This window comes from Sphaerodactylus townsendi, linkage group LG02 (assembly GCF_021028975.2).
Source record: "Sphaerodactylus townsendi isolate TG3544 linkage group LG02, MPM_Stown_v2.3, whole genome shotgun sequence".
NCBI lineage: Eukaryota > Metazoa > Chordata > Lepidosauria > Squamata > Sphaerodactylidae > Sphaerodactylus > Sphaerodactylus townsendi.
The window spans coordinates 122,817,786-122,843,796 of NC_059426.1; the positions used below are offsets into that span (position 1 = coordinate 122,817,786).

The 26,011-nt window shown below is 48.9% G+C and overlaps 1 protein-coding gene across 1 annotated transcript; it reads right to left on the bottom strand.

The window, feature by feature from the left end:
* Window positions 1-1,959: 1,959 nt before the first annotated feature.
* LOC125427517 (photoreceptor outer segment membrane glycoprotein 2-like) lies at window positions 1,960-18,491 on the bottom strand. The gene is made up of 4 exons (XM_048487051.1): window positions 18,386-18,491; window positions 13,829-14,506; window positions 9,483-9,729; window positions 1,960-4,459 (listed from the first exon to the last, which is right to left on the bottom strand). The coding sequence occupies exons 2-4, from the start codon at window positions 14,407-14,409 to the stop codon at window positions 4,196-4,198; spliced, it is 1,092 nt and encodes a 363-aa protein (XP_048343008.1). The 5' UTR covers window positions 14,410-14,506; window positions 18,386-18,491; the 3' UTR covers window positions 1,960-4,195.
* Window positions 18,492-26,011: the final 7,520 nt, after the last annotated feature.

A 26,011-nucleotide genomic window follows, 5' to 3' on the forward strand; every position in this document is an offset into this window, starting at 1 on the left:
CATGGGTTAACTTAAAACTTGAATGTAGGGTTGCCAGATCCCTGCTGCCGCTGCCGCCACCCCTCCACTTGCAGTGTATGGTTGCCAATCAGATCCATGTTAGGAAACTCTTGGAGCTTTGGGAATGGAGCCTTGGGGAGACTGGGACCTCAGTGGGGTACAATGGCTTAGAGTCAAATCTCCGAAGAATCAATTTTCTCCAGGGGAACTGATCACTAGTCTGGAGATGGGGTGTAATTCGGGGTGGGGGGGATCCCCTTGCCCCACCTAGACAGTGGCAGCCCTGTGCACATTGTCTGTCTTGTTTTCTCTCTCATTGGAATTCTTGTAGTTCACAGAAATATCTGAAATTTAGAAAGTACAAATGCATATTTGAGATGTCCAAACAGCAAGAAGAAGAAGAGTTGGTTTCTATACCCTGCTTTACCACAAGGAATCTCAAAGCAGCTTACAATAACTTTTGTCCCTCACCACAGGCACTTTGTGAGGTAGGTGGGACCAAGAGAGTTCTGAGAGAACTGTGACTAGCCCAAGGTCACCCAGCAGGCTTCATGTGCAGGAGTGAGGAATCAAACCTGGTTCTCCAGATTAGAGTCTGTTGCCATTTACCACTACACTGTACTGGCATAATTAATGTTAAATGACCTTAAGGGAAGTTACTTGCTGACAGACCAACTAGATCCTTATTTACAAAAATCTTCCCATCAGAAACATATTTGAAGTAAGTGGCCTAGTAGAAATTGGCCAGTGGACTGTGGTCATGGGATTGCCAACTCTGGACTGGGAAATTCCTGGAGATTTGGGGGTGGAGCCTGCAGGTGGAGTTTGGGTAGGGGAGAAGCTTTAGTGTGGCATGATGGAATAGAGTCCACCTTCCAAAGCAGACACTTGCTCCAAGAAAACAGTGGGGTAGGTTGCTCAAGGGTTAACCATCTAAAAAGCACTTACCATGTTTCCCCGAAAATAAGACAGTGTCTTATATTAATTTTTGCTCCCAAAGATCAGTATGTCTTATTTTCAGGGGATGTCTTATTTTTCCGCTCCACAGCTGCATGCTTTGGTGTTCTGTTCGACGGGCATGCTTCCAAACAAAAACTTTGCTACATCTTACTTTCAGGGGATGTTTTATATTTAGCACTTCAGCAAAACCTCTACTACGTCTTATACTCAGGGGATGTCTTATTTTTGGAGAAACAGGGTATATGGCTAGTGGTATGAATGTACCAATATTCAATATGCATATATTCAAATAATTACAAATAAGCTTTTATACTGTATAACAAAAATGATACCTACACAGGCTTATTACAAAGAAACATAAACCGTACAGTCTTTCTCCAAAGGGATCACAACAAAATTAACATTAAACAATACCCCCATGGGCTGTCATTCCCTGATTGTTGAATAACTTTGTATACCTGAATAGCATTCGAAACGGCAGGATCAAAAAATTTCACTCATCCAACCAAGGTAGAGCAGGTAGAGCGGGACTGCTTGCCAAGGCATATGGGTTTGGGATTTGTACTCCAGTCATGTTTGCTGAAACAGTCATTACTGGGTTCGAGGGGCTGACTGAGACTTCTTCATCTGACATCGTGCTTCTTTAGGAGCTTCCTTTATATAAGCAACTCATTTTGCATCAGAGAGAAAAGTAAATGCAGTGAAAACATCTGTGTCCTTAACCTTTTGTTGTATTGCAATGAATTAGCAGAGCAAATAATAGGGCAGAGATGTGAGTTGTTTTGTAGACCTTTACTAGATAACAAATGAATTTACACTCAGTATATGAACAGCAAACTCTATGAATGCAAGTGCTCAGTCTGGGTGGCTTTTCAGTGTATCTGGGCCTGTGTATCTACCTCTCCTCTTTTTCTGGAAAAAGAAAGGAGAGAGATCTTCCTAGAAGCTCATGTGATTCTACTCATGACTTCAGCAGTTAACTCTTGCTTGACTGAATGAAGCAGGCACTTGTAAAATCTAACACAAAGATTAGGAGTGAGTGAAATTGACAAGGGGCTGCTGCAGTAATGATTGTGTTACTGCAGTCCTAATTTGGCTGAAAAATTGGGGGGCTGTTGTACCTGTTTCTTCAGGTAACGGGGATCGGGTGGTATATAAATTGAAAAAATAAATAAATAAAAAATAAATAAGTCTTTTAACTTCTGTTTTCTGTGTAATTCTCAATGGTAGAAATCGAGGCTGAGACATTTTTGAATTGCCGTTTCAATGTAACTGCAGTAATGCTAGAGCACCTGTGCAAAAGAAAAAGGGGGAGGGTTGTTCTTCTGTGTCATGGATGACATCCTACCACCATTAGGAATAATATATTTTCAACAACTGAAAAGCCAAGGGGGGAAATGTCAAGGGGGGAGGGGGTCGAGATGGAGGTGCATGAAATGATTTCACAGAAAATGTTTCCAAGACACAATGTTTGACACTGGGGAAAACTGTAATAATCTGTGCATGTGGAAATAGAAAATAACTGACTGATCACTTATTTTAAGGATAAATCATTTTCTTCACTTACAGGATTTGATGTGTCATAATTTGTGTTTAGGACAACATACAATAACTATTGTAGAAGAAAAACAGAGAGTGAAGAAGTTATGCAGTATCTTAAAAGAAGAAAACAATCTAATTAAATACCCAATGCACATTAATGTGTGTGGATTAATGTGGTTAGGTTATTTTTGTCCTTTATGAGTGCTGACTAGTGGCTACATTTATAAAACTTTTACTAATAGTTCAACAAATGATCATTTTTTTATTTGTCAAAGCTGAGATTTTTTTTATAAGGAACAAAGTGCAATTATTTAAATTCATCACATCCAATCAAACCTCACACTTTAATCTACAAGTGATCTGACCCGTATCCTAGCGACATAATAAGTGTGTCCTTTTTCTTCCATTATTTGAAATTACCATATCAATCAACCTTTATAAGAGGCTGTAGTTTGTCACAAATTGTATTTCTCTGCTGTAGGCTAATATTACACAATGAACTGATGCTACCTGCTATTTGATTTATCCATAATATGCACAAAATTCAGAATATGCTAAATCCTATATTGAAAGCTTGAGCATGTGTATTTTTCTGTGATAGACTAAATGGTACTCTGTTGTTTTTTATTGCTTTTCTCCATTTAAAGACATGGTCACTTATTTTCAACTGTAAGATTAAAGGTGTGATTGCAGATTAAAGTATCTTTTTTAGAACTATGTATAAATTATTAAAGATTAATTTATATTTTCTTCAGTTTCTGCTATATTCAGTGAATAGACAGGCTGTAATAGTATGTAAATTTACTCTGAAGCACTGTAATACGTTTTGAATTGGGATTTGTTGCTAACCACTTCATAATTCACTTCATAATTGTGATATCATAAAGGAATTATGTCTTCCAAATGAAGAAAGCCTGTGACTGCTTTAAGGGATTTTCCTGTCATTATAAGCTTGTAATAAGATTGGAGAATGTTCATGATTAGAAAGCTTTACAGGAATACAGTAGGTAAAGGAATGTTCATTCAGAGAGAAATAAAATCTGTTAGATTACAAAATTCAAGGAGAACCTCTTGGTGGCAGGAAATCAAAAGCGAGCAGTTGGATTTAATGGGAATCACTGTGATGCAAATACTGACATAGCATAGTAATGATGACTAAGAAATTATTCATAATCTGGTTACATATGGAACAGTTGTCCACTCTGTCATTTATATCAACAATCTTTTTCTTAGTGTTCACATTTTTTCATTTTTGTATAATGTAAAATGAAAGGCTGGTTCCGCATGGGTCAAAACTAGCAGTGTGAAACCAGTGTGAAAATGGTGTGAAAGGGTTTAAAATGGTGTAAAAGGGTTTATACTGGTTTCACACTGTTTTCACACTGCTGTTTTTGGCCCATGCGGAATCAGCCAAAGAAAGACAGAATACTATGAATTCCATGCCATCACTCTGTATGCATTGTAAAAACGAGTAGGATTGGGCCAGAATAAAGCTGTAGATGCAGAAGCTCTGGATAGCAGATTGAAATCCAACCATATGCCAGAAATCCCTGTGCTTGGTCCTGGTGCCAGAATATGCTTTACCTACACCACTCCTGAGATTATGATTTAATTCTCACCTTTTAAAAAATGGGATAAATGCACTGTAGAGATTGAATTGCCCAATCATATTACAGTCTTCATCTACATCCAGTTAAGGTTTTGGAATGGATTCTGTTGGAATGTTCTTTGGACCATGGTTTGCAGTTTGGATATCCATATTGGGGTCATTCATTCCCGAGACTGTGGATACCTGATTGGCTTTGCCAAGCTGTTTAATGATGTTGATGTTATATTTGGCAGTTTCAACAAAGTTATTCTCAAATAACCAGCCATCTGAGTCACTTTGTGGATCACCTAGCAACACAACATTCCTCATTGCAGTTTGAAGGTAACGGACCCCTATGAGCACAGACAGCTAAAAGAAAAAGAAATCAATTAGCAATGCAATCATAATATTCACTTAATACTGCATGTCATAATGTAAAATTAAGAATACGTTAATTGTCAATCAATGCTGGAATTGCTCAAGGTCTGGGTTCCCCAATCTGAATCTAAAACCATCAGCCACATACCATGATGCTGAGAACTTGGTTCCTAAGCATGAGGAGCCCTGATTGGGATCAGGACCATGGTGCTGGGTGGGGAAGAAGCGGCTTCAGCCTTCCTACAATTCATTTTCATGCCCTGAAACAGCTTCACATGGTGTTATTTGCTCCACTGGGAAACTATTCATGTCCCCAACAGGACAGTGTCCCTGGCAGGGGCGTAACGAGGCAGCCCTGGACAAACTGTAGCCCTGGGCAAAACTTGAGTTGGATGACCCCGGCGGCCACTCCACCATGACCAAAAAATATTTTGCACCAGGACATTGGTGCCTGCAGGGGGTGCATTTTTAGACATATCAGCATATCATCAGGAGACTGTCCTTATGCTACTCCCCAAGTTTGGTGAGGTTTGGTTCAAGGAGTCCAAAGTTATGGACTCCCAAAGGGGGGTGCCCCATCCCCCATTGTTTCCAATGGGAGCTAATAGGAGATGGGGGCTACAGTTTTGAGGGTCCATAACTTTGCCCCCCCTGAACCAAATCGCACCAAACTTGGGGGGTGCCATCATCTCCAGATGATACCCTGAAATTTTTGTGCTGATACATCCAAAAATGCACCCCCTGCAGGAACATCCTAGAAATTTGCCCAAGAATCTTTGTTCTTCATTGAGTTTTCTGCATTGCTGTCAATGGGGGTTGCAGGCTGTGGGGGGCACATTTCTGAAGGCACGGTCTCAAAACTTTCAGGGTCTCATCAGAAGACTGCCCTAATGATACCCCCCCCCAAGTTTGGTGCAGTTTGGTTCAGGGGGGCCAAAGTTATGGACCCTCAAAACTGTAGCCCCCATCTCCTATTAGCTCCCATTGGAAACAATGGGGGATAGGGGCACCCCCTTTGGGAGTCCATAACTTTGGACTCCCTGAACCAAACCTCACCAAACTTGGGGAGTAGCATAAGAACAGTGCCACTAAGAACAGTAGCATAAGAACAGTGCCACTAGCCTAAAAACTGCACCCCCTACAGGCCAAAAATGGAAAACCACTAAAATACCCAAAAACGAACCCAGCATTTTGATGCCCCCCACAAGGTGATGCCCTGGGCAGCTGCCCACCTTGCCCAATGGGCATTACGCCAGTGGTCCCTGGCTGTTTTAGCTTGGATAACAGCCTATCAAAAACAGTCTTGGATAGTTCAGCCCTGAGACACGGGCCCTTTCCTCACAAACCTTTTAAAATGTTTTGAGGCAGGAAATAAAATGTTTCCTCCATGGAGTTCCACATTCTTTTTCTACCTTACATCCTGAAAACATTTTATTTCCAGCCTGGAAACATTTTATCTGAAAACTTTTTTACAACTGTTAGTGTGTGTGAAATGTTTTCAAAACATCTTCCCTTGCTATTTAAAACATTTTATCTGTCCTCCAGCATTTTCCACAACATTTTGCTGTTCTTGAACTTAGTTCTCTGTGCCATTATACCCGTGTCCCTAAGCTCACTCCATTCCTCCTTGCCTCTTTATTTTTGTCAGTTCTGGGTGTTTTTTTTAAAAAAAAACACAATTGGCTAAATCTTCAAAGCATCCATTACACATAACAACAGAATCCATGCACTGAGTTTTCAAAGAATCGATTTTACAAATAGCCAAAATAGAGGAAACCCCACTTGTGGCAGCCATGAAACATTTTGAGGGGGTGAGTATGAACAAATGGGGGGAATCAAAAACACTTTGCAAACATTCTGCAAACGTTTTAGGTGATGCATGGGGAAAGAGCCATTTTTTTCATTTCCTTCCAGCTCTTCCTCAGTGTAGACCTCTTTTCCCCCCCTTTTCCTTCTCTCCCCTTGCCACCACTCTTTTCTGATTTCTTATAAAAATTTCGAGAACCTTCTGCCATTCAAGTCCCTACATACAGCAGAATTCTCATTTAGACATTTCTTAAAAACATATGTGCCTCAGGTGCACAGCAGCCTATTTGAAATCCTTAGATGCTTACAGATGTCTTCACTAATGGAAATTTGCTGGCAATGTACAGACCTTCATTCTGAGCCTTGGCTCAGATTTAGCCTTGGCTCTCATACAGATTTAACATTTTAGGAAGAAACTAGCCAGCAGTCAAGATGCCTTATTACTCCTTTTTTCTTTACTTGAATCCTCCCTGGCCTGAGGCAGCTTTAGAGGAAGCATACTAAGGGATAAAACTGCAGGTATTTCTGGATGCCCCAGACTCAGAAGGTCATCATTATATTGGCACCATCATGCATAAGGAGCTTTTGTTAGTCTTGACCTTGTTATTTTCCCTACATTAAAGAAGACGATGAAAGATTAAGGCTTGCTGATAGAATGTCATGCTTTGCTTTTACACAGAACAATCTGCCTTACTGGTTCTGGTGGGTTTTCTGGGCTGTGTGGCCGTGGTCTGGTTGATCTTGTTCCTAACGTTTTGCCTGCATCTGTGGCTGGCATCTTCAGAGGTGTATCACAGAGGGAAGCCTAATACACAGCCTGGAAAACCCACCAGAACCAGTTGAATCCGGCTGTGAAAGCCTTCGACAATCTGCCTGACAATTCTTTCCTAAATTATCTGCGATAATTGTTCCACATGGCTGTTCAAAGACAGAAAGAGAGCACTTTAATTCAGCAGAAAGAGTAACACTTGTTCCATTATAATGTTCTGAGCAGAAATCTTTGACTTATCACTAAACATTAAAACTTTACATCCAGTATAATTCAGCCTTTCTAAATGCATTCACATAATAATCATGTTACCATTGTGTACCTATTTGTCATAGGTCTCTCTCCACTAAAAACATGTTTAAAACTACTTAAGAAGCAGAGGTGGGATCCAGCAGGTTCTCACAGGTTCCCGAGAGTAGGTTACTAATTATTTGTGTGTGCTGAGAGGGGGTTACTAATTGGTGATTTTGCCATGTGATTTTTGCCTTAGTTATGCCCCTCCTCTCAGCAGTAGCTCGCAGAACTTGAAGCAGTCTAGCAGGAGATGCACCTGTGTGCGTGGCAGCCTGTGCCTGCGTGCATTCGTTTCCCGCCCAAGGACCAGCGCAGCGGCTGCGTCCTTGCCACAGCCCCGCCCAGGAATGCCCCGCCCCCAGAATGCCCGGCCATGTCGTGCCCCGCCCAGCCCCATTGGTGCTACGCCACAGTTTGAATCCCACCACCATGGGAACCTGTTACTAAAATTTCTGGATCCCACCACTGTTAAGAAGCCTCTTCTTACTTCTGATCATTTAACTTCTGATGTATTTATGAATCTTTGCTCAGTTTCTTGTCTGATGCTTAAATTTCTCTGCAAGGAATGTGAATTACAAGTTGATTTAAACGTGGCAACCATAAACTTATACATTTGAAGAATCGTTGATTCACAGTGGCATACGGCCCTAGGGACATGAGGTAACCCATGTCCCCGGGTGCTCGCCTTTTGGTCACGTGACCAAACGGTTTGTCCAGAGGCAAGGAGCTGAGCTGGGCAAGCAGCCTGCAGCCGGCTCCCAGTACCTAGGAGCTGGCTGCAGATTGTGGCACCCGGCGCCCTGCTCAGCTTCTCACCTCAGCCAGAGGCAAAAAGCTAAACCAGCTGCCGGAGCTCCCAGTCCTGCCTTCCCCAGCTGGGAAGGGAAGGACTGGGAGCCCCTGCATCCCTGGCGGCTGGCTCAGCTTCTCGCCTCCAGGTGCAGTGGCATGCAGAGATGAGGAGAGAAGCCTGCAGGCTTCTCTTCCCATCCCTCATGTGCTCAGTGGGTGCTGCTGGACAGGAAGAGGGGCTGGCCACCAAACAGCCGGCTTCTCTTCCTTGCTTAGGCAGCAGCCCTGGTGCGAGAGAATCTCCTGCCCCTGCCGGCTCAGGTAAGTGGGGGCAGCATCCACGCCACTCGTGGAGGGGGGCGCCCGGAGGAGGTTTTGCCTCCAGGCGCAATCTGGGCATTGTACAGCTCTGGACTGAGACATTGCATCATGCAGAGAAATAGAATGTCTAGAAACAGTTTTCATGTATATATAAAAATCTGTGATAATGACCAAAATTGCCAGGTCATGTGGAATATTCATGCACTTTTCAAGTCCACAATAAAGTGGGAAGAGTGAGAAAGTGATGGCTTCTCCTGGCTGTTCTTTTAAATTTGCCTTCTTCCCCCTTCTTCCGTCGTGATTTGAGCAGATTTATCATGTTGCATGCTGGAATGTGGAGTTGGAGGACGGAGAAAAGGTTTGAGTAGAGCAAAAGCCAGACAAAGATTACTGTTAACTTGACTCTCACTTACCCAAGTAACTGAAAGGTTCAGGCATATTCTCCTGGCTGCCATTAGGCAACTCTGGAAGGGGAAGGATGCCATGGTGAAATACATTATCGTTCCTATGTCAGAAAAGGTGTGCGAGCCCCTGCTTTGTACATGAATAAGAAGCATGAAAACAGAAAGAAAATCACTTGCACTGCCTGTTCACCTCCAATATATAGCACCAAAAGTCCATTCCCAGTCTCAGAGAACTCGTGTGCCACACTTGCTGTGATAGCAATCAGATATTTACCAACTGCTATACCAATATAATGTCACCAAAAATAGTGACCTTCTGGCATTCCAGCTACATTACACACATTTTTAGTTCAGGCTTAGGTTCAAGTATTTACACAGTGGTGCATACTGCATGGTGTTCTCTCCATAATCTCTGCTGAGGTTTTATTTTGCTTTTTAAATTTTCATATTGATCTAGAGAAAGCAGCAAAGATATTAGGTGTGTATCTGCCAAGAACTGTAGACATCTACAGTTAGACTGACTTCCTTACAGATCATACAACTGTGAAAAATTAAAAAAGGCAAAGACACCTCCATGCAGTTTGCATCCCTGTTCTTCTAATAAACTGAAAACCTCACTGCTTTTTACCTCAAACAACCAGATGAGTAAAACAGAGGCAGCAATGAATTTCATGATCGCAGTGTAATACTCCAGTACAGCCTCTCTGCAGCCTTTCATCCAAATATTGAGGTCTTCCGTCCGAACATTGTAGTTGTAGTGTGCACTGTTGTTGGTGATTTGGTACTGAATACAAGGCCGAGGGGAGTTCGGATTGCAGCAGCTGAAAGGCACCCCATCCACCAAGAACTTCCCATCAATGTTACTATTTATGCGACTGCAACAAAATGGAGAAAGATGAGCGTTGGTTAAAGGGCCTGGGCTCATTTTGATAAATTAGGCACTAACTGACTCTCTGTTTTCTGGGTAGATTAAGTATAAGAACACACTGCTTCTGGGAATGGGAAGGAAAAGGTTTACTTGGTCTAAAAAGTAAAATGTTATGTTCTTTGTGTTTTTAAAAAAACTAGCCCAAATGACATTTTCTTCAGAGGTCGAATTCCCACGGTCAATTAATCGCGTGATACTCACATGAAATATCCAGGTTTCAGGAAGAACTTCCCACTGCCTGATCACCAAACACAGATGCATCCCGGTTCTGGTGTTCCCGCTCCCCCTTATCATGTGTTTTTAAGAACCTGCATAGAAGTGTACCTTTTTAAAAAACACGTGCCGAACCCAGATTGGTGGGGAGGTTCAGGGGTTGACTCTAGATTTAATTTCCCGCCGTAGGGAGTGACATGGAGCCTTCCAGCCAATCAGAGCGCAGTGGGTTGTGCGCAAAGTGCGCACAGCCCTTTTTTGTTTGTTTTGCGCCGGCAGAGGCTATGTTGAAACTTGGCTGCGTAGAACATGATTTCTGTGCCAACTGTAAACTAGAATTAGACTTTTGTGCCAGTGCAGCTGCATGGGTAAAACTTTCCGAAGCCATGCATAAACATGGCTTAGTGCGAAAAACAGCTACTGTCTTATCTACACATGTGCATAGTGACGTAGCTGCATAAAAAAAAGTTTTTTAAAAAAATCCCTGCCCCAACACAGCACAACAGCCAATCAGGACAAGGAAGAAAGAGCCACTGAGCAGATCGCGCATTCGATCGCGCAATCGTGGGGAGTGCTGCACTGTTTAAAAGTGTGTTAGACATCACACACACACGCTGCAGTGGGGAGGGTGAAACCGTGATGAAAAGGTGCCGTTTCTTTTGAAACCTGGTTGTATCTGGATTTAATTTCTTCGTGGGGGAATGGCCAGAGACATATAGTATATTTGCCTCTTACCCCTTTTGAATTCAATCACTTGAGTGAAAAGTGCCATTTCCAGAAACGAGCAATAAGAGCACATCAAATACTTGGTGCATGCTTGATCTCAGTATAGCATAGGATCTTAGCATCTTAAATTGTAATATTTCTCAGAAGGGATACAGTATGTAAGGAGATGTAACCGAAGAAACATATTCTTGATGCTTTCCTTGTTTTCCTTTAATTATTCTTTGAAGACATGAGTGTGTGGAAAGTGGTACTATGCCAGAAAGCACCATCTTTCATCTACACACATTCAGATTGCTGAGAACAAATCCCAAGTGTGTGCAAACATGCACATATAGGCACAATACACATGAATGGGGGGAAAGATTGTGCAGACAAGCCCACATGCAAAGGGTTTGTTCCTCCATTAGACTTAACATGGGTTGATTGGTAGGGATGCCAGGTCTCCTGCTATAGTGGAAGAGCTTGTCCTGACCGCCTCCCCAAAATGCGGGGGAAATCCATAGAGTTTCTGTGGAACCCTGGAGCGTCACTAAAGTATGTTAACATCGCTTCCAGGTCTGTGCTAGAAGTGATACTGCTCAATTGGAGAGATGCTAAAATGCATGCCTTCCAAGACTCCTGCTGGATTGGCAACTCCACAATGGGGCAAGGTTTATCACTACAATCCCATTTTTGTTACACACACATTCATATTGTACAATGGGCTTTCTGAAAAGAATCAGGCCCAAGCTGAGGAGGATGGACAGCAAATAGAGATCTTCCTAGATTCCAGTTGAAGGCAGAAATTGTAAAGCAAACTTTACAAACAAGAAGACCATGATAATATATGATAGGTACAACATTTCAGTTTACCATCTGAAAAAAAAAAGGCTGGAACTTTATATAATACACTGTATAGAGGTTGCTTTAAAATGATTGAACTGTTGAGCTAGACCCTGGGATAGGAAGAAATCAAATTCAAATAATAGCCAGGGCTTCAAACCAATGTTGTACAGAAAAGTAAAAACTTCACAATGTACAGTCTGCCACTTTCCAAACCTGGACAACACTATGAAGGACTGGCCACATTTTAACAAGTATTTCCACCTAGGAGAATATACACAGTTACAAGATATTTCTTGACTACCTTTTTGTCCTCTTTCTTTAGATCACTTTTAGTTGTATCCTGTGGTTATTGACAAAATGTGTGTGATGTAGCCTAACAACTATAAGCTTGACCATTTTGCTTCTTAGCTAATAACATCGTACTAGAAGAAATATCTGGTTGAGTCTGGAAGGTACTGACTTTATTCAAACAGGGAAAAGTTTCTGTAGACTAAAACAAAATGACTGTAATATGACCTCTTCTGAAGAAGTTCTCCAGAAAACCCAATGATAGGTTGATTTTTGTGAGACACAGTGCTCAAGAAGGTAATGGCAACTGAGCTTTCCATATTCTTGAATCAGAACACACATTTCATTCTGTCTTTCAGCCTGAAACTGCATTTGGTTATCCTGGTGGATTATCTGTGACATTGGGATATAGATAGGGAGATTGTAACTCCGTTCTCCTATATTTCTTAAATTTTGATACAATTGATTGTTACAGTCTTCTATCTTTGCAGGGTTGGAAAACAGGAGTGCTATTCCTCATAGGTTTTCATTCTACTCATGGCCAAAATAGATTATGTCTCATACAAACCAAGTCACAGGTGATTAACTTTCAAAAACCTCTAATTTACCCCACAGAGCCAGTGGAGGAGTGTCTTAAGACTTCCCTCTTGAACCATTTTTGTCAGCAGAATGGCTGCAGGGCCTGTTTGATCCTTCCTGTTTGCCCTGAGGTGGACTTATATGGGCAAAGGAAAGGACAAACATCCCACCTGCCAAAAACACCTGTTTCCACTAGCAAAATTGGAGCAGGATGGAAGCCTGAAGACCCTACTTTTCCCTTGCAGGGTTTGGAGCTGAGCAGAATGATGGAGAAGTTTGTGAAGGTTAGTCTATGTATGAACATGTGACTGAGAGTTGGGAGAACCCATGACCTCACTTGGATCAGATATAAATATTTTTAAACCCTAAGTGAGCTGACTTCAGCACTTGTGCCAGAGAACTATTGCTCTGCGGTATGGCATGGAAATGAGATTATACTGGCAAGGAGAAATGGTTCCAATTGCACTTGATGAATATTGTTTGCTGTATTAAAGATCCCCATTGTGCCACATTTTGTGCAGCAAAAGCCCTTGCATGAATTTTGAATGCTTCTTTCAACTATCCTGTCAACAGGCCATCCCTGAATGAGATACAACAAAAGGCGTGTGACTTGGGGGAAATGCTTTGTAGGGTTGCTTTGCTTCAGGCTAGCTCTGAATGAATTTACATATAATCTTTGCCACATCAGTGTCCATGTTTTGTCTCCCTGCCTTTACAGTACAGGTGTGAAGGGACATAAATCTGCCTACAAAGGGCAAAACATCAGAAATTACCCCTTTGAACACTGTGATAAGTCTGTGAAACGTACAGAACTCCACAATATTTTGGAATGTTGTTCATAGAGTAGCTATGCTCTGATATGCGCATACTAATGGAAACAGCATGAAAATTGGAGGCAACCCTGTTTAATGAACTTTCACAGGTGCCACTAAGCCTCTGTTTAAGGAATGTCTCTAATATAAAATCATCATCCTTTTGGATGTATACCTCATGTAACTGATGAAATGAGCTCTGACTTACAAAAGCTTGTACCAAAACAAATGTTAGTCCCGTGGCAGATTTTCCCCAAGCAATATTAACTATGTGCTGTAGCCAGTGGCGGGATCCAAAAATTTTAATAACAGGTTCCGATGGTGGTGGGATTCAAACAGTGGCGCCGCCGCACACACGCACCTCCAGTCCCTATTGGGCAGGGAGGTTGCTTTAGTAACCCCTTCTTGGCACTCAGAAAAAAATTAGTAACCACTTCTAGAGAAGTGGTGAGAACTGGTTGGATCCAACCTCTGGTTGTAGCCTCTACCCTAGTGTCACATGGTTTAATGTGTCCTAGTTACTTGCTTTAATTCTCTTGCACAAAATAAATCCATTGCTTGGAAGAACTTCATGTCATTACAATGTTCTACATTGATACTTACTCTAGAACTTCCTTGGAAGTCATATCCAGATAGCGAACTGACACCCACTGAACTTCAAACCAATCCCTAAAGCCATTGTTTCCACAGCACTGGAATCTGATTTGTAACATGTCTACAGTTTTCTTTAAAAAACAGCGTCCAGGAATGTCTGTGTCTTTGTAGAACCTAATAGCATCTCTCAGTCCCAGATACAGGGATTCCTCCAGCTCATTCCTCATAGTGTAACACAAAGCTGCCCCGCCTAATATGCAGAAGGTGAAGCAGAATGTGCATACAATGTATGGGAGCACAACTAATTTCCACCGATTAAATTTATCAACGTCTGTGCAGTCATAACAGATTTTTCCTCCAAGTAAATTGATGAAACATGCTATGACCCCTACGGAGATAAGCATGTTAGGGGCAGAGGTAAGGTCTCCTTTGGCCATCAGTTCACTGCGCTTCCGGATTTCTATCTTCAAGAAGAGTCCCAGGCTGAACAAAATTATACCAGACACCATTGATATCCAGTTGGAGAGCCACAGGATTTGAGCCAATTTATCTCTCTTTGTTTTGGTGAATCTGACGTTCAGGACAGCCATGGTTGTGATAGCATTAGGAAAAGAAATGTTGTTCTGGAAAATCTCCTTATCAGCTTACCATAGGGTGCCCAGGATGCAAAAAGCATACAGTAGAAGCCTATGAAGCAGAGAGAGAGAGAGAGAGAGATTACTGTCTTTCCATTGTGTATTTATATTATGTATGTCTGAGCTTCCTATGTCACCTTAGCATAGCATTAGATATGAAAGAAGTGCTGAGAACATACATTTTGTCTCCAATGATGAAAAAATAGCCTCAATCAGAGTTTATGTATATTTATTTGCAACTAAATTCTACATTTATATAAACTTCCAAATTGGACCATCAAAATGCACAGGAACTTTAGAATGCTAAATGAATGATGAACATTTTTGCATAATCCATCCTGAGGTTTTTTCTTCATATGTCATGTTGAGATGAAGTGAGGATATGTAAGAGTTTTCTGTAAATTGTGGCAGAAGTGGTCCCTTGAGAACATTGTTTTACCACAGTGGATATAGAATTTACTCAACTGGCCCCTGGCTCAAGCCTCTAGACTTCAACAAGCAGTTCCTCTATTCAGCTTTATATCACCACCACCGAGATTTCAATTTTAGCTGCCAGCAAGAATTTGGGAATTAGAATACTCTTCTCTGCTAACCTGTAACACAGACCTTTTATCTCGGAGACTTTTCTTCAAATCGAAAATCACCTTCCACACACACACATTAAATGACCATAGGTAGGAAAAATATTATAAATTTTAGATGCCTGAATTATTCAGAAGATGTTTCCCTATGTTGTCATTGTATCTTGGTAAGCATGAGTTAAGATAGACTTTTAAAAATGGATGCACTTATAAAATGCCCCAAAAATCTTTAGATAAAGAAAAATCTTTACAGTGCAATCCAGAAGAAAGTTACTCCATGGGCTTAGGCTGGAGTAACTCTGTTCTGGATAGCACTGCCTGTTGTATACAAACAAACAAACAAACAAACAACCCTGCTCTTCTACAGTCTCTTAGGAAAGATAGCAGCAAAAGTGGCATGGCTATCATCCCCATATCTTTCCTCATCTCACACACTCACCGGAACCATTTACCCTGCCCCAGTCTCCTGCAGTGGTCATTTCTCCCACCACACTCTCCCCACAATGCATTGGGAAGCACATTGTTTTTATTTTTTAAAAAATTGGCAATTGATAAATCACTCCAGTGTGTTAATTCTAGCAATTTGTTGATTACCAGTTTTTTTTAAAATGAAACAAAATAGTACCTTTAGTGCTGCAAAAAGAATGCTACTGTGGGGCAGAGGCATAGCAAGGGGGGAAAGCGCCTAATGCACCAGTGCATCCTCCGCCCCATCTCACCCCGGAACGCCCCCGACATGGAATGCCCTCAGAACGCCTTCGCCAGGCCCCCACACGGCACGAACCTGGTGCGTCACGCCCCCCGTCTCTTTGGAACTATGCCTTTGCTGTGGGGAACTGGTGCATGGAAAATGTAGAGACATTCTGCAGTGTGGAAGCCCTGTTGCCATTGCACTGACTCAGCAGTCACAGGCGGATTCCACATGGGCCAAAAACAGCGGTGTGAAAACAGTATAAACCCTTTTATACTGTTGTAAACCATTTTACACCGTTTTCACACCTTTGTGGTATCAAGAAAAACACAAAATATTGTTCCCATGTGAAAGTCACCATCAAACCATTCCCTTGCTGCCTCGAGGAAATCTACCAGCCAGATTCTAGAAGACTTCTGCCATGTTTGAATATGTGCTGTTCCCACAGGCCCTAGAAATAGATTGATGGTTTTCCTGACTCCCCATAGGAACATATAAATCCTGCCAGCTTTTGCAGGCCAGAACCTAGAAGGAAAATTGTGTTCTACAACCCTGCCTGTGAAGGAAGTTTTACATTAGTTAAGTTAAATCACAGACTTTAAATTTGAACATCATATTACAAAACTTTACACACATACCTGCAACAAATTGACATTTGACCGCCATCCTAGGTAGAGTTACACCTGTCTAAGTCTACTGAAGTCAATGAACTCTGTTTATAAACATTTTTAAATCTCTTTTAACTTTTCACAGCCACCAAGAAAACACAAAGAAAATGCATTTTGCTATCATTTTCTAATACATATAACACAATGAATACAAGTCTAATAAACCAACTGATACTCTAGCCATGATTAGCCCATGATTGGCACAACAGTTATGGCACAAGAAAACACAACTAATGCAATCACACACAAGGCTGAGTTCATAACTAAGCATATTCCGTTGAGTAACAGACACAGTGAAACTAGTGGAAGCAACACAATAGAAGATTGAACATAACCAGCAGCAGCTAAGAACAGAATTGCAGGTTCACATTAAGATATACAATGTGTTTAAAATCAACAACAAATAAGCACAGGAGGACTGAAAAAAATGTGAAAACAAGTATGTACTTAAACTAGGACAACTGCCTGACCATTTATCTTCTTATCTGGAAAGAGTTGCAATGCTTATCTAGAACTTGTCTGGATGACTTGTGTAAAATGTACAACCTTTTGAAGATTTTTCTAAAAAACAAAAATGCTCTCTTCCAGTCCTCAAAGGTTAACCTAAAACTTCCTTTTTAAATAGGCAAAGTGTATTTCTAGTTAGCTTTCAGGCTAATAATGTATTAAATATGAATAGTTGATAAAACATGACAGTTTTTCTTATAGTATCAAGGCTTTCAATATGCAGGGGAAGTCCAAAAGACTGGAAGTTTCTGCCTGGTGGTGGGTGGTGGGGTATGATTTCTATAACAGATAGACCATTTCTTTGGTTAGGGTTATTTCAGGTGACCATTTTCAGGGAAATAGTATAGATTAAGGGTTTTCCCCTGACCACGAAGGAGAGGGGCGAATCACCCTCTCTTTTGTTTCCATTAGCAGCATATCACTGATGGATGAGAAAGGAGAATTTTATCCTCTTTGGCCTCCCAAAGCAGCCTTCAGACACACAGCTAAATCACCCAATGGGGAGGGTCATGCAGTCTCAGAAATAAACTTTCCAAGGGTTGGAGAGGACTGCTGCAGGGAGGGAAATGTGTCAGAAATGTACAACTGTTAGTACTTTCCATTGAGACATCATGGGATCCAACACAATATGACCCAGCTAAAGAAAGAAGAGAAAAAGGCTATGAAGTCGCAGTCGCCTTCTCTATATGTGATATCTGCATAGCCACATCCTCCAAACCACCTGTTCTCAACCTGTGGGTCATGACCCCTTTGGAGGTCGAACGACCCTTTCGCAGGGGTCGCCTAGGACTCTCTGCATCAGTGTTCTTCATCTGTAAAATGGATAAATGTTAGGGTTGGGGGTCACCACAACATGAGGAGCTGTATTAAAGGGTTGCCGCATTAGGAAGGCTGAGAACCACTGCTCCAATTATTTTAAAGTAATATGTAGACCATATAATGTCATCCATCTGCATTTACTCTTATTGAATTCATAGGACTATCATTTAACAGCCTAAATTCTAGGGCCCATATATGTCCCAACTTCATGATTAGTATTATGTACACAATTCCCTTTTCCTCCTTTTCCTGGAAGAACAAATTAGACTATCTTCTGTAAAGGGAGGAAAATTGACTTTTTCCCCCTCAGGAAGGAATGTATAAACCGGTGGACTATAACAACTTTTTCTAATTTAAACATGCACTTTGAAAAATGGCATCAACCTCTAAAGCTTGGAGTCTATCACAGCGTTATCTATTTCTTGTGAACATAATTACTTCTAATATATTTGTTCAAGAATAAGATGAGGTTGTCTGACTTCAGAGGAGTCAGGAAAACATGCTTTTTCAGATCTATATGCAGCTTGTGACAAAGGCAAACCACCTCCAAGCATCTCTTACCTTGAAAACCCTCCAGGGTGGCCATAAGTTAGCTGTAACTTCATAGCAAAAACAAAAAAGCTTTAAAAAATATCAAGGAAAATGATGTTAAGAATGTCACCAACCTGCTTTGGAGCATCTTCTCAAATCTGCCACCTTGATGGTGAAATGTGGCCAAGTAGAGGGGAGGATGAATCCCGCACGTTCAGGAGGAACTGGCTTCTGTCATTTCAACCCGTGTAGAGTAGAATTGTGCACTTGACAGGGAGAAAATGGTTCCTGAGCAGTAGCTTTTGCTAATCCTAGCCATTTCACTAATCATGGCTAAGAGGTTTACTGAAGGTTATCAGGTACTAGCCTGACACATCAGTTGCAAACACTGCAAAGACGCCAGCCTCCTGGGATGGTCTGGAGAACTGTACATTTGATCAGATTGTGATTCCCTCAACCGTGCAGGTCCTGGGCCCAATCTCCTGAAAGTGAGACCTTCAAGCTAGGATGACACTAAGTTCTGGCATGGGTGGCCCAAGCATGCCCTGAACCCTTGGCCTGGTGCCCTTCCCACAGAGGCTGGCCAGATCAACCTCCTGGATCACTCCCCAGGCAATTGGCTAGATGGATATGGACGTGAACATGGGCGTGAACATGCAGCATGGTGCTAATAGCCATTCCATAACAGGCTATTCACATATACTAATGTCAGGAGGGGCCACTGGGATGGGGAAGATCCTAGCTGGCAGGGGCTACCCAGTGGTGGGATTCAGCAGGTTCGCACCACTTCAGCAGAACCGGTTGTTATAATGGTGCTTGTAAACAACCGGTTGTAAAATTATTTGAATCCCACCACAGGAACCAGTTGTTAAATTATTTGAATCCCACCACTGGGGCTACCCCTTAGTGGTCATTCCATCTGGCAGCCTCTGGCACTGAGGCACAGCTGTGGAGAGGTTGACACCGTCCAAGCAGAGCAGTGTTGTAATCTCATTCACAGGCCTGTCCCAAATGTGCAGCTGCACCACTGCTCACTCCCCATCTTGTCCAGCTTCCCATAGGTTGAGACAGCCATCTCGTTTGCCCTGCTGGCAGCTCCATGAAGGTCCACGGTTTCACCAGGACCTCTTGCCAGCAATAGGGTGCCTTGGCACTCTCTAGCTCCCCGCGTCTGACTGCCACCTCTCCACCTCCCATGAGTGGGTCAGGGCCCTTGATGCCTGACCACAGTTCCATGCTGATTCTCATTTCAAGTCAGTGTAGTTTTGAAGACACATCATTTTTTTAAAAAAGGGGGAAACTGTACATTGCCAAAATCACCAAGAAAAGCTTAGTTCAATCATGTACTTTATTGACTAAAGAGGTGAGCAGCCACAATGCTTGCAGAGCAAATGTCCCAAGGGAACTTCAGCAAATGGCAGGCTGCATGGAGGAGTCAAGCAGCAGATAATGGTAGGTGTGGGAAAAAGAAAGTAGAAAGCTTGTAAGTCAGGAGAATAGGTATCAGGACAGGCAGGTGGCTGACAAATGGTCAATTGTACACTGTTGACAGGATAACTGGTAGCTCTGTGGCACAGAAGTTGCTCCAATGACTGCCAAAGAGCCTTTAGATGGTCATAATGTTTGAATGAAGATTTCTCTGAAGAGAGAATCCCCAAAAGAACCATGATTCAAGGCCACCAAATGGGTCTTAAAGAGGCCTAGCACTTTTCAGCAGAGGCATAGCTAGGGAAAATGGAGCCCAGGTCAAAATCTGAGTTTTCTGCCCCCACCTCCGTATGGGTAGCCGCCCTTTCCCACAACGACCAAAGGCTGCCCTCCCCCACCACGATCAAAGAATGATTTTTTGCACCAGGTCATCTCAAAGTCACAATCACATTATAGAATATGCCCCAACTCATAAATCTGAACACAGCAATGGTCCATGCCACATAGTGAAAATAATGTTTTGATTTTGTTTGACATTTTCAAAATGTTTTCAAAATGTTTAACAACTGCTAAAACAATTTAAAGTGTTTTAGGTGTCATAGGACTTAAAATGCTTTCAAAATGTTTTATTACTGCTGTGAAAACGTTTTATGGTGTTATATCCAGCACCCGCAATTGCCCCCCAGCATTGGAAACACAGCACACAGCCAGGAAGGAAAGGAGGGAGCAAAAGGACAGGGACAAATTTCAAGTCATGTTTTACACAGTATTTGCACACATTGAATTTTAATATTGACTATATAAGGGACTTACTAACATGAACTCACAGGCCCAAAAAAGTTGGGGACCTCTGTTTTGAACACCAATGCCAATACTGAGTGCTTGATGCACTGATTTGCTTCAACCAGATTCATTGGGGAAAAGGGCAGGGTCACCAAGCAGAGAATGCTTGGAGGTGCTGCCAGGGTTCTCTGGGCTCCTGGGGCTGGAGGAATCAGGACTTGCAAGGCTCCCCTTCACATCTACATCTGGGGTTGCTGGGGTAGGGGGAAGGCGGGAGGGCTCGTTTGCCCAGGAATTTTTGGATCTCTGGGCCAGGGAGAGTTGCTGGGGTGTGGGAAAGCCTCTGCTGGGCCCCCACGGGTCTGGGCCATGCCTCCCCGCACCCCACTTACCTGTCCTTAGACGGTGATGCCCCCCCCCCCCGGCTGCTCCTTCAGCAGAGGCTCCGCCAAGCTGAAGGAGCAGTATGGCAGGGTGGGGCCAGGAGGAAAGGAGGAGGGGTGTGAAGGCAATTTTCCGCCCCCCTTGTGACCCAATAGCGCCCCCTGCTCTGCCCATTTGTCCCCAGGGCATATCTATTAGATATGTTCTTGTATCAGGCAGATTTTTAAAGGTAAATTTATTATATCAGTTCAATAATTCTATGTTTCAAAGTACACTACAAAAACAAAGCAGTCACAAATATGTACCATCATCTTTATTGTGATTGTGTTTGCTAACACCTATAAACCTAGCAGATGGATACTCGATGGTGCATCTGTCGAACAAGTTAAGTTCTGTAAATACTTGGGAGTTGTTTTTCACCACAAAGCCCATTGGTCCAAACATAGAGACCTAACTATGAAAGCTTGTAGAACTACTGTGGTGGGAGTTGAGAATTTCTTTTTTACAAAAGGTAACAGGTTTATTCCTGCCGCAGTGAAAGTTTTCAATATGAAAGTTATTCCTCAATTGTTGTATGGGATCCCTTTGTGGATCAATGCTTGGAATCATAACGTTGAGAGGATTCAGTCAGCTTTCCTATATAAAATATTTGGAGTGCCACATTGTATTCCATATACCGCACTCTGTCTGGAAGCGGGACAACATCTCCTGGCTACGGAAGCCTGGCTGGTTACCTTGAAGTTTTGGGTCCGCCTGTGCTTTAACTCAGATACTGACAGTCTTATATATCTTATCCTCCCTCAGCTTCATGAATCTAAGCGGTGGCGGGCAGTGGAAACTAAAATACTTTCCCTGGGATTTTCCTGGGAAACCTTGCAAATGCTGCCTGCTCCTGAAATCTTCTCTCAATTAAAAAGGCGACTGCTAGATCAAGAGTTTCAAGTTCTGCAGGACAAGGCGAGAAGCAATTGCTCCCCCCACTTTTTTAATATCAAATTTTAAATCAATCACATGGCAGACTATTTGAGTTTACTTCAGGAGCCGAAGCATAGATGGATAATCACTAGGGCATGATGTAACTCCTTCCCTTGCTCTATGCTACAAGGAAGGTTCCGAAAAATCGACCTGCAAGAGCGGAAATGTCTTCATTGTACCACAGCGATTCAAACCATGGAACATATATTGCTCGACTGCCCCAAATACGAGGGATCTAGGACCAGACTTTTTGCTCTTTGTCCTGTAATCTTTAATGAATACTCTACTGTGGGGAAGATTACGTTTTTACTAAACAATTCCGCCTCCGAGATTTTAACTTTTGTAGCTAGGTTCCTTATAGAAACTTTGAAATGATTACCTGCGATGGTATGGGATACTTGTTTGGACAATGTTGGCTGTTATATGGATTCTATGCCTAATAAAGGTTTATATATATATCTTTATTGAAAAATGTGTAATTCATGTCTGTTTACAAGCTTTTATAAAATGCCCATGTAACGATTTAAAATGTTGTGTGTTTCTTTAAAATGAGAGCGAAGTTGTAGAAGGAGATGAAAGAGCGAGGTGATTGGTTGTCACTGGAGAATGATTATGGAGAGTCTGTGCTAGAAGTGAGAGGGAGTCAGTATGTGCAAAACTTGGGAGACAAGAGTCTGTGCTGGAGACTGAGAGAGGAACAAACCGTGTGTGCGAAAAAGCTGACAATCAGTCTGTGCTGCTCTGAGAGAGAGGTTGTCTGGATTAAACTTGTTTGATGGAAGTGTAGAAATGCCAAAGAAAAACACTGAGAGACTAGAAATGGAGTCAAATTCTCGGGGTGGGGGGGGGGGGGGGTGGGGGGGGGGGGGGGTGGGGGGGGGGGGGGGTGGGGGGGGGGGGGGGTGGGGGGGGGGGGGGGTGGGGGGGGGGGGGGGTGGGGGGGGGGGGGGGTGGGGGGGGGGGGGGGTGGGGGGGGGGGGGGGTGGGGGGGGGGGGGGGTGGGGGGGGGGGGGGGTGGGGGGGGGGGGGGGTGGGGGGGGGGGGGGGTGGGGGGGGGGGGGGGTGGGGGGGGGGGGGGGTGGGGGGGGGGGGGGGTGGGGGGGGGGGGGGGTGGGGGGGGGGGGGGGTGGGGGGGGGGGGGGGTGGGGGGGGGGGGGGGTGGGGGGGGGGGGGGGTGGGGGGGGGGGGGGGTGGGGGGGGGGGGGGGTGGGGGGGGGGGGGGGTGGGGGGGGGGGGGGGTGGGGGGGGGGGGGGGTGGGGGGGGGGGGGGGTGGGGGGGGGGGGGGGTGGGGGGGGGGGGGGGTGGGGGGGGGGGGGGGTGGGGGGGGGGGGGGGTGGGGGGGGGGGGGGGTGGGGGGGGGGGGGGGTGGGGGGGGGGGGGGGTGGGGGGGGGGGGGGGTGGGGGGGGGGGGGGGTGGGGGGGGGGGGGGGTGGGGGGGGGGGGGGGTGGGGGGGGGGGGGGGTGGGGGGGGGGGGGGGTGGGGGGGGGGGGGGGTGGGGGGGGGGGGGGGTGGGGGGGGGGGGGGGTGGGGGGGGGGGGGGGTGGGGGGGGGGGGGGGTGGGGGGGGGGGGGGGTGGGGGGGGGGGGGGGTGGGGGGGGGGGGGGGTGGGGGGGGGGGGGGGTGGGGGGGGGGGGGGGTGGGGGGGGGGGGGGGTGGGGGGGGGGGGGGGTGGGGGGGGGGGGGGGTGGGGGGGGGGGGGGGTGGGGGGGGGGGGGGGTGGGGGGGGGGGGGGGTGGGGGGGGGGGGGGGTGGGGGGGGGGGGGGGTGGGGGGGGGGGGGGGTGGGGGGGGGGGGGGGTGGGGGGGGGGGGGGGTGGGGGGGGGGGGGGGTGGGGGGGGGGGGGGGTGGGGGGGGGGGGGGGTGGGGGGGGGGGGGGGTGGGGGGGGGGGGGGGTGGGGGGGGGGGGGGGTGGGGGGGGGGGGGGGTGGGGGGGGGGGGGGGTGGGGGGGGGGGGGGGTGGGGGGGGGGGGGGGTGGGGGGGGGGGGGGGTGGGGGGGGGGGGGGGTGGGGGGGGGGGGGGGTGGGGGGGGGGGGGGGTGGGGGGGGGGGGGGGTGGGGGGGGGGGGGGGTGGGGGGGGGGGGGGGTGGGGGGGGGGGGGGGTGGGGGGGGGGGGGGGTGGGGGGGGGGGGGGGTGGGGGGGGGGGGGGGTGGGGGGGGGGGGGGGTGGGGGGGGGGGGGGGTGGGGGGGGGGGGGGGTGGGGGGGGGGGGGGGTGGGGGGGGGGGGGGGTGGGGGGGGGGGGGGGTGGGGGGGGGGGGGGGTGGGGGGGGGGGGGGGTGGGGGGGGGGGGGGGTGGGGGGGGGGGGGGGTGGGGGGGGGGGGGGGTGGGGGGGGGGGGGGGTGGGGGGGGGGGGGGGTGGGGGGGGGGGGGGGTGGGGGGGGGGGGGGGTGGGGGGGGGGGGGGGTGGGGGGGGGGGGGGGTGGGGGGGGGGGGGGGTGGGGGGGGGGGGGGGTGGGGGGGGGGGGGGGTGGGGGGGGGGGGGGGTGGGGGGGGGGGGGGGTGGGGGGGGGGGGGGGTGGGGGGGGGGGGGGGTGGGGGGGGGGGGGGGTGGGGGGGGGGGGGGGTGGGGGGGGGGGGGGGTGGGGGGGGGGGGGGGTGGGGGGGGGGGGGGGTGGGGGGGGGGGGGGGTGGGGGGGGGGGGGGGTGGGGGGGGGGGGGGGTGGGGGGGGGGGGGGGTGGGGGGGGGGGGGGGTGGGGGGGGGGGGGGGTGGGGGGGGGGGGGGGTGGGGGGGGGGGGGGGTGGGGGGGGGGGGGGGTGGGGGGGGGGGGGGGTGGGGGGGGGGGGGGGTGGGGGGGGGGGGGGGTGGGGGGGGGGGGGGGTGGGGGGGGGGGGGGGTGGGGGGGGGGGGGGGTGGGGGGGGGGGGGGGTGGGGGGGGGGGGGGGTGGGGGGGGGGGGGGGTGGGGGGGGGGGGGGGTGGGGGGGGGGGGGGGTGGGGGGGGGGGGGGGTGGGGGGGGGGGGGGGTGGGGGGGGGGGGGGGTGGGGGGGGGGGGGGGTGGGGGGGGGGGGGGGTGGGGGGGGGGGGGGGTGGGGGGGGGGGGGGGTGGGGGGGGGGGGGGGTGGGGGGGGGGGGGGGTGGGGGGGGGGGGGGGTGGGGGGGGGGGGGGGTGGGGGGGGGGGGGGGTGGGGGGGGGGGGGGGTGGGGGGGGGGGGGGGTGGGGGGGGGGGGGGGTGGGGGGGGGGGGGGGTGGGGGGGGGGGGGGGTGGGGGGGGGGGGGGGTGGGGGGGGGGGGGGGTGGGGGGGGGGGGGGGTGGGGGGGGGGGGGGGTGGGGGGGGGGGGGGGTGGGGGGGGGGGGGGGTGGGGGGGGGGGGGGGTGGGGGGGGGGGGGGGTGGGGGGGGGGGGGGGTGGGGGGGGGGGGGGGTGGGGGGGGGGGGGGGTGGGGGGGGGGGGGGGTGGGGGGGGGGGGGGGTGGGGGGGGGGGGGGGTGGGGGGGGGGGGGGGTGGGGGGGGGGGGGGGTGGGGGGGGGGGGGGGTGGGGGGGGGGGGGGGTGGGGGGGGGGGGGGGTGGGGGGGGGGGGGGGTGGGGGGGGGGGGGGGTGGGGGGGGGGGGGGGTGGGGGGGGGGGGGGGTGGGGGGGGGGGGGGGTGGGGGGGGGGGGGGGTGGGGGGGGGGGGGGGTGGGGGGGGGGGGGGGTGGGGGGGGGGGGGGGTGGGGGGGGGGGGGGGTGGGGGGGGGGGGGGGTGGGGGGGGGGGGGGGTGGGGGGGGGGGGGGGTGGGGGGGGGGGGGGGTGGGGGGGGGGGGGGGTGGGGGGGGGGGGGGGTGGGGGGGGGGGGGGGTGGGGGGGGGGGGGGGTGGGGGGGGGGGGGGGTGGGGGGGGGGGGGGGTGGGGGGGGGGGGGGGTGGGGGGGGGGGGGGGTGGGGGGGGGGGGGGGTGGGGGGGGGGGGGGGTGGGGGGGGGGGGGGGTGGGGGGGGGGGGGGGTGGGGGGGGGGGGGGGTGGGGGGGGGGGGGGGTGGGGGGGGGGGGGGGTGGGGGGGGGGGGGGGTGGGGGGGGGGGGGGGTGGGGGGGGGGGGGGGTGGGGGGGGGGGGGGGTGGGGGGGGGGGGGGGTGGGGGGGGGGGGGGGTGGGGGGGGGGGGGGGTGGGGGGGGGGGGGGGTGGGGGGGGGGGGGGGTGGGGGGGGGGGGGGGTGGGGGGGGGGGGGGGTGGGGGGGGGGGGGGGTGGGGGGGGGGGGGGGTGGGGGG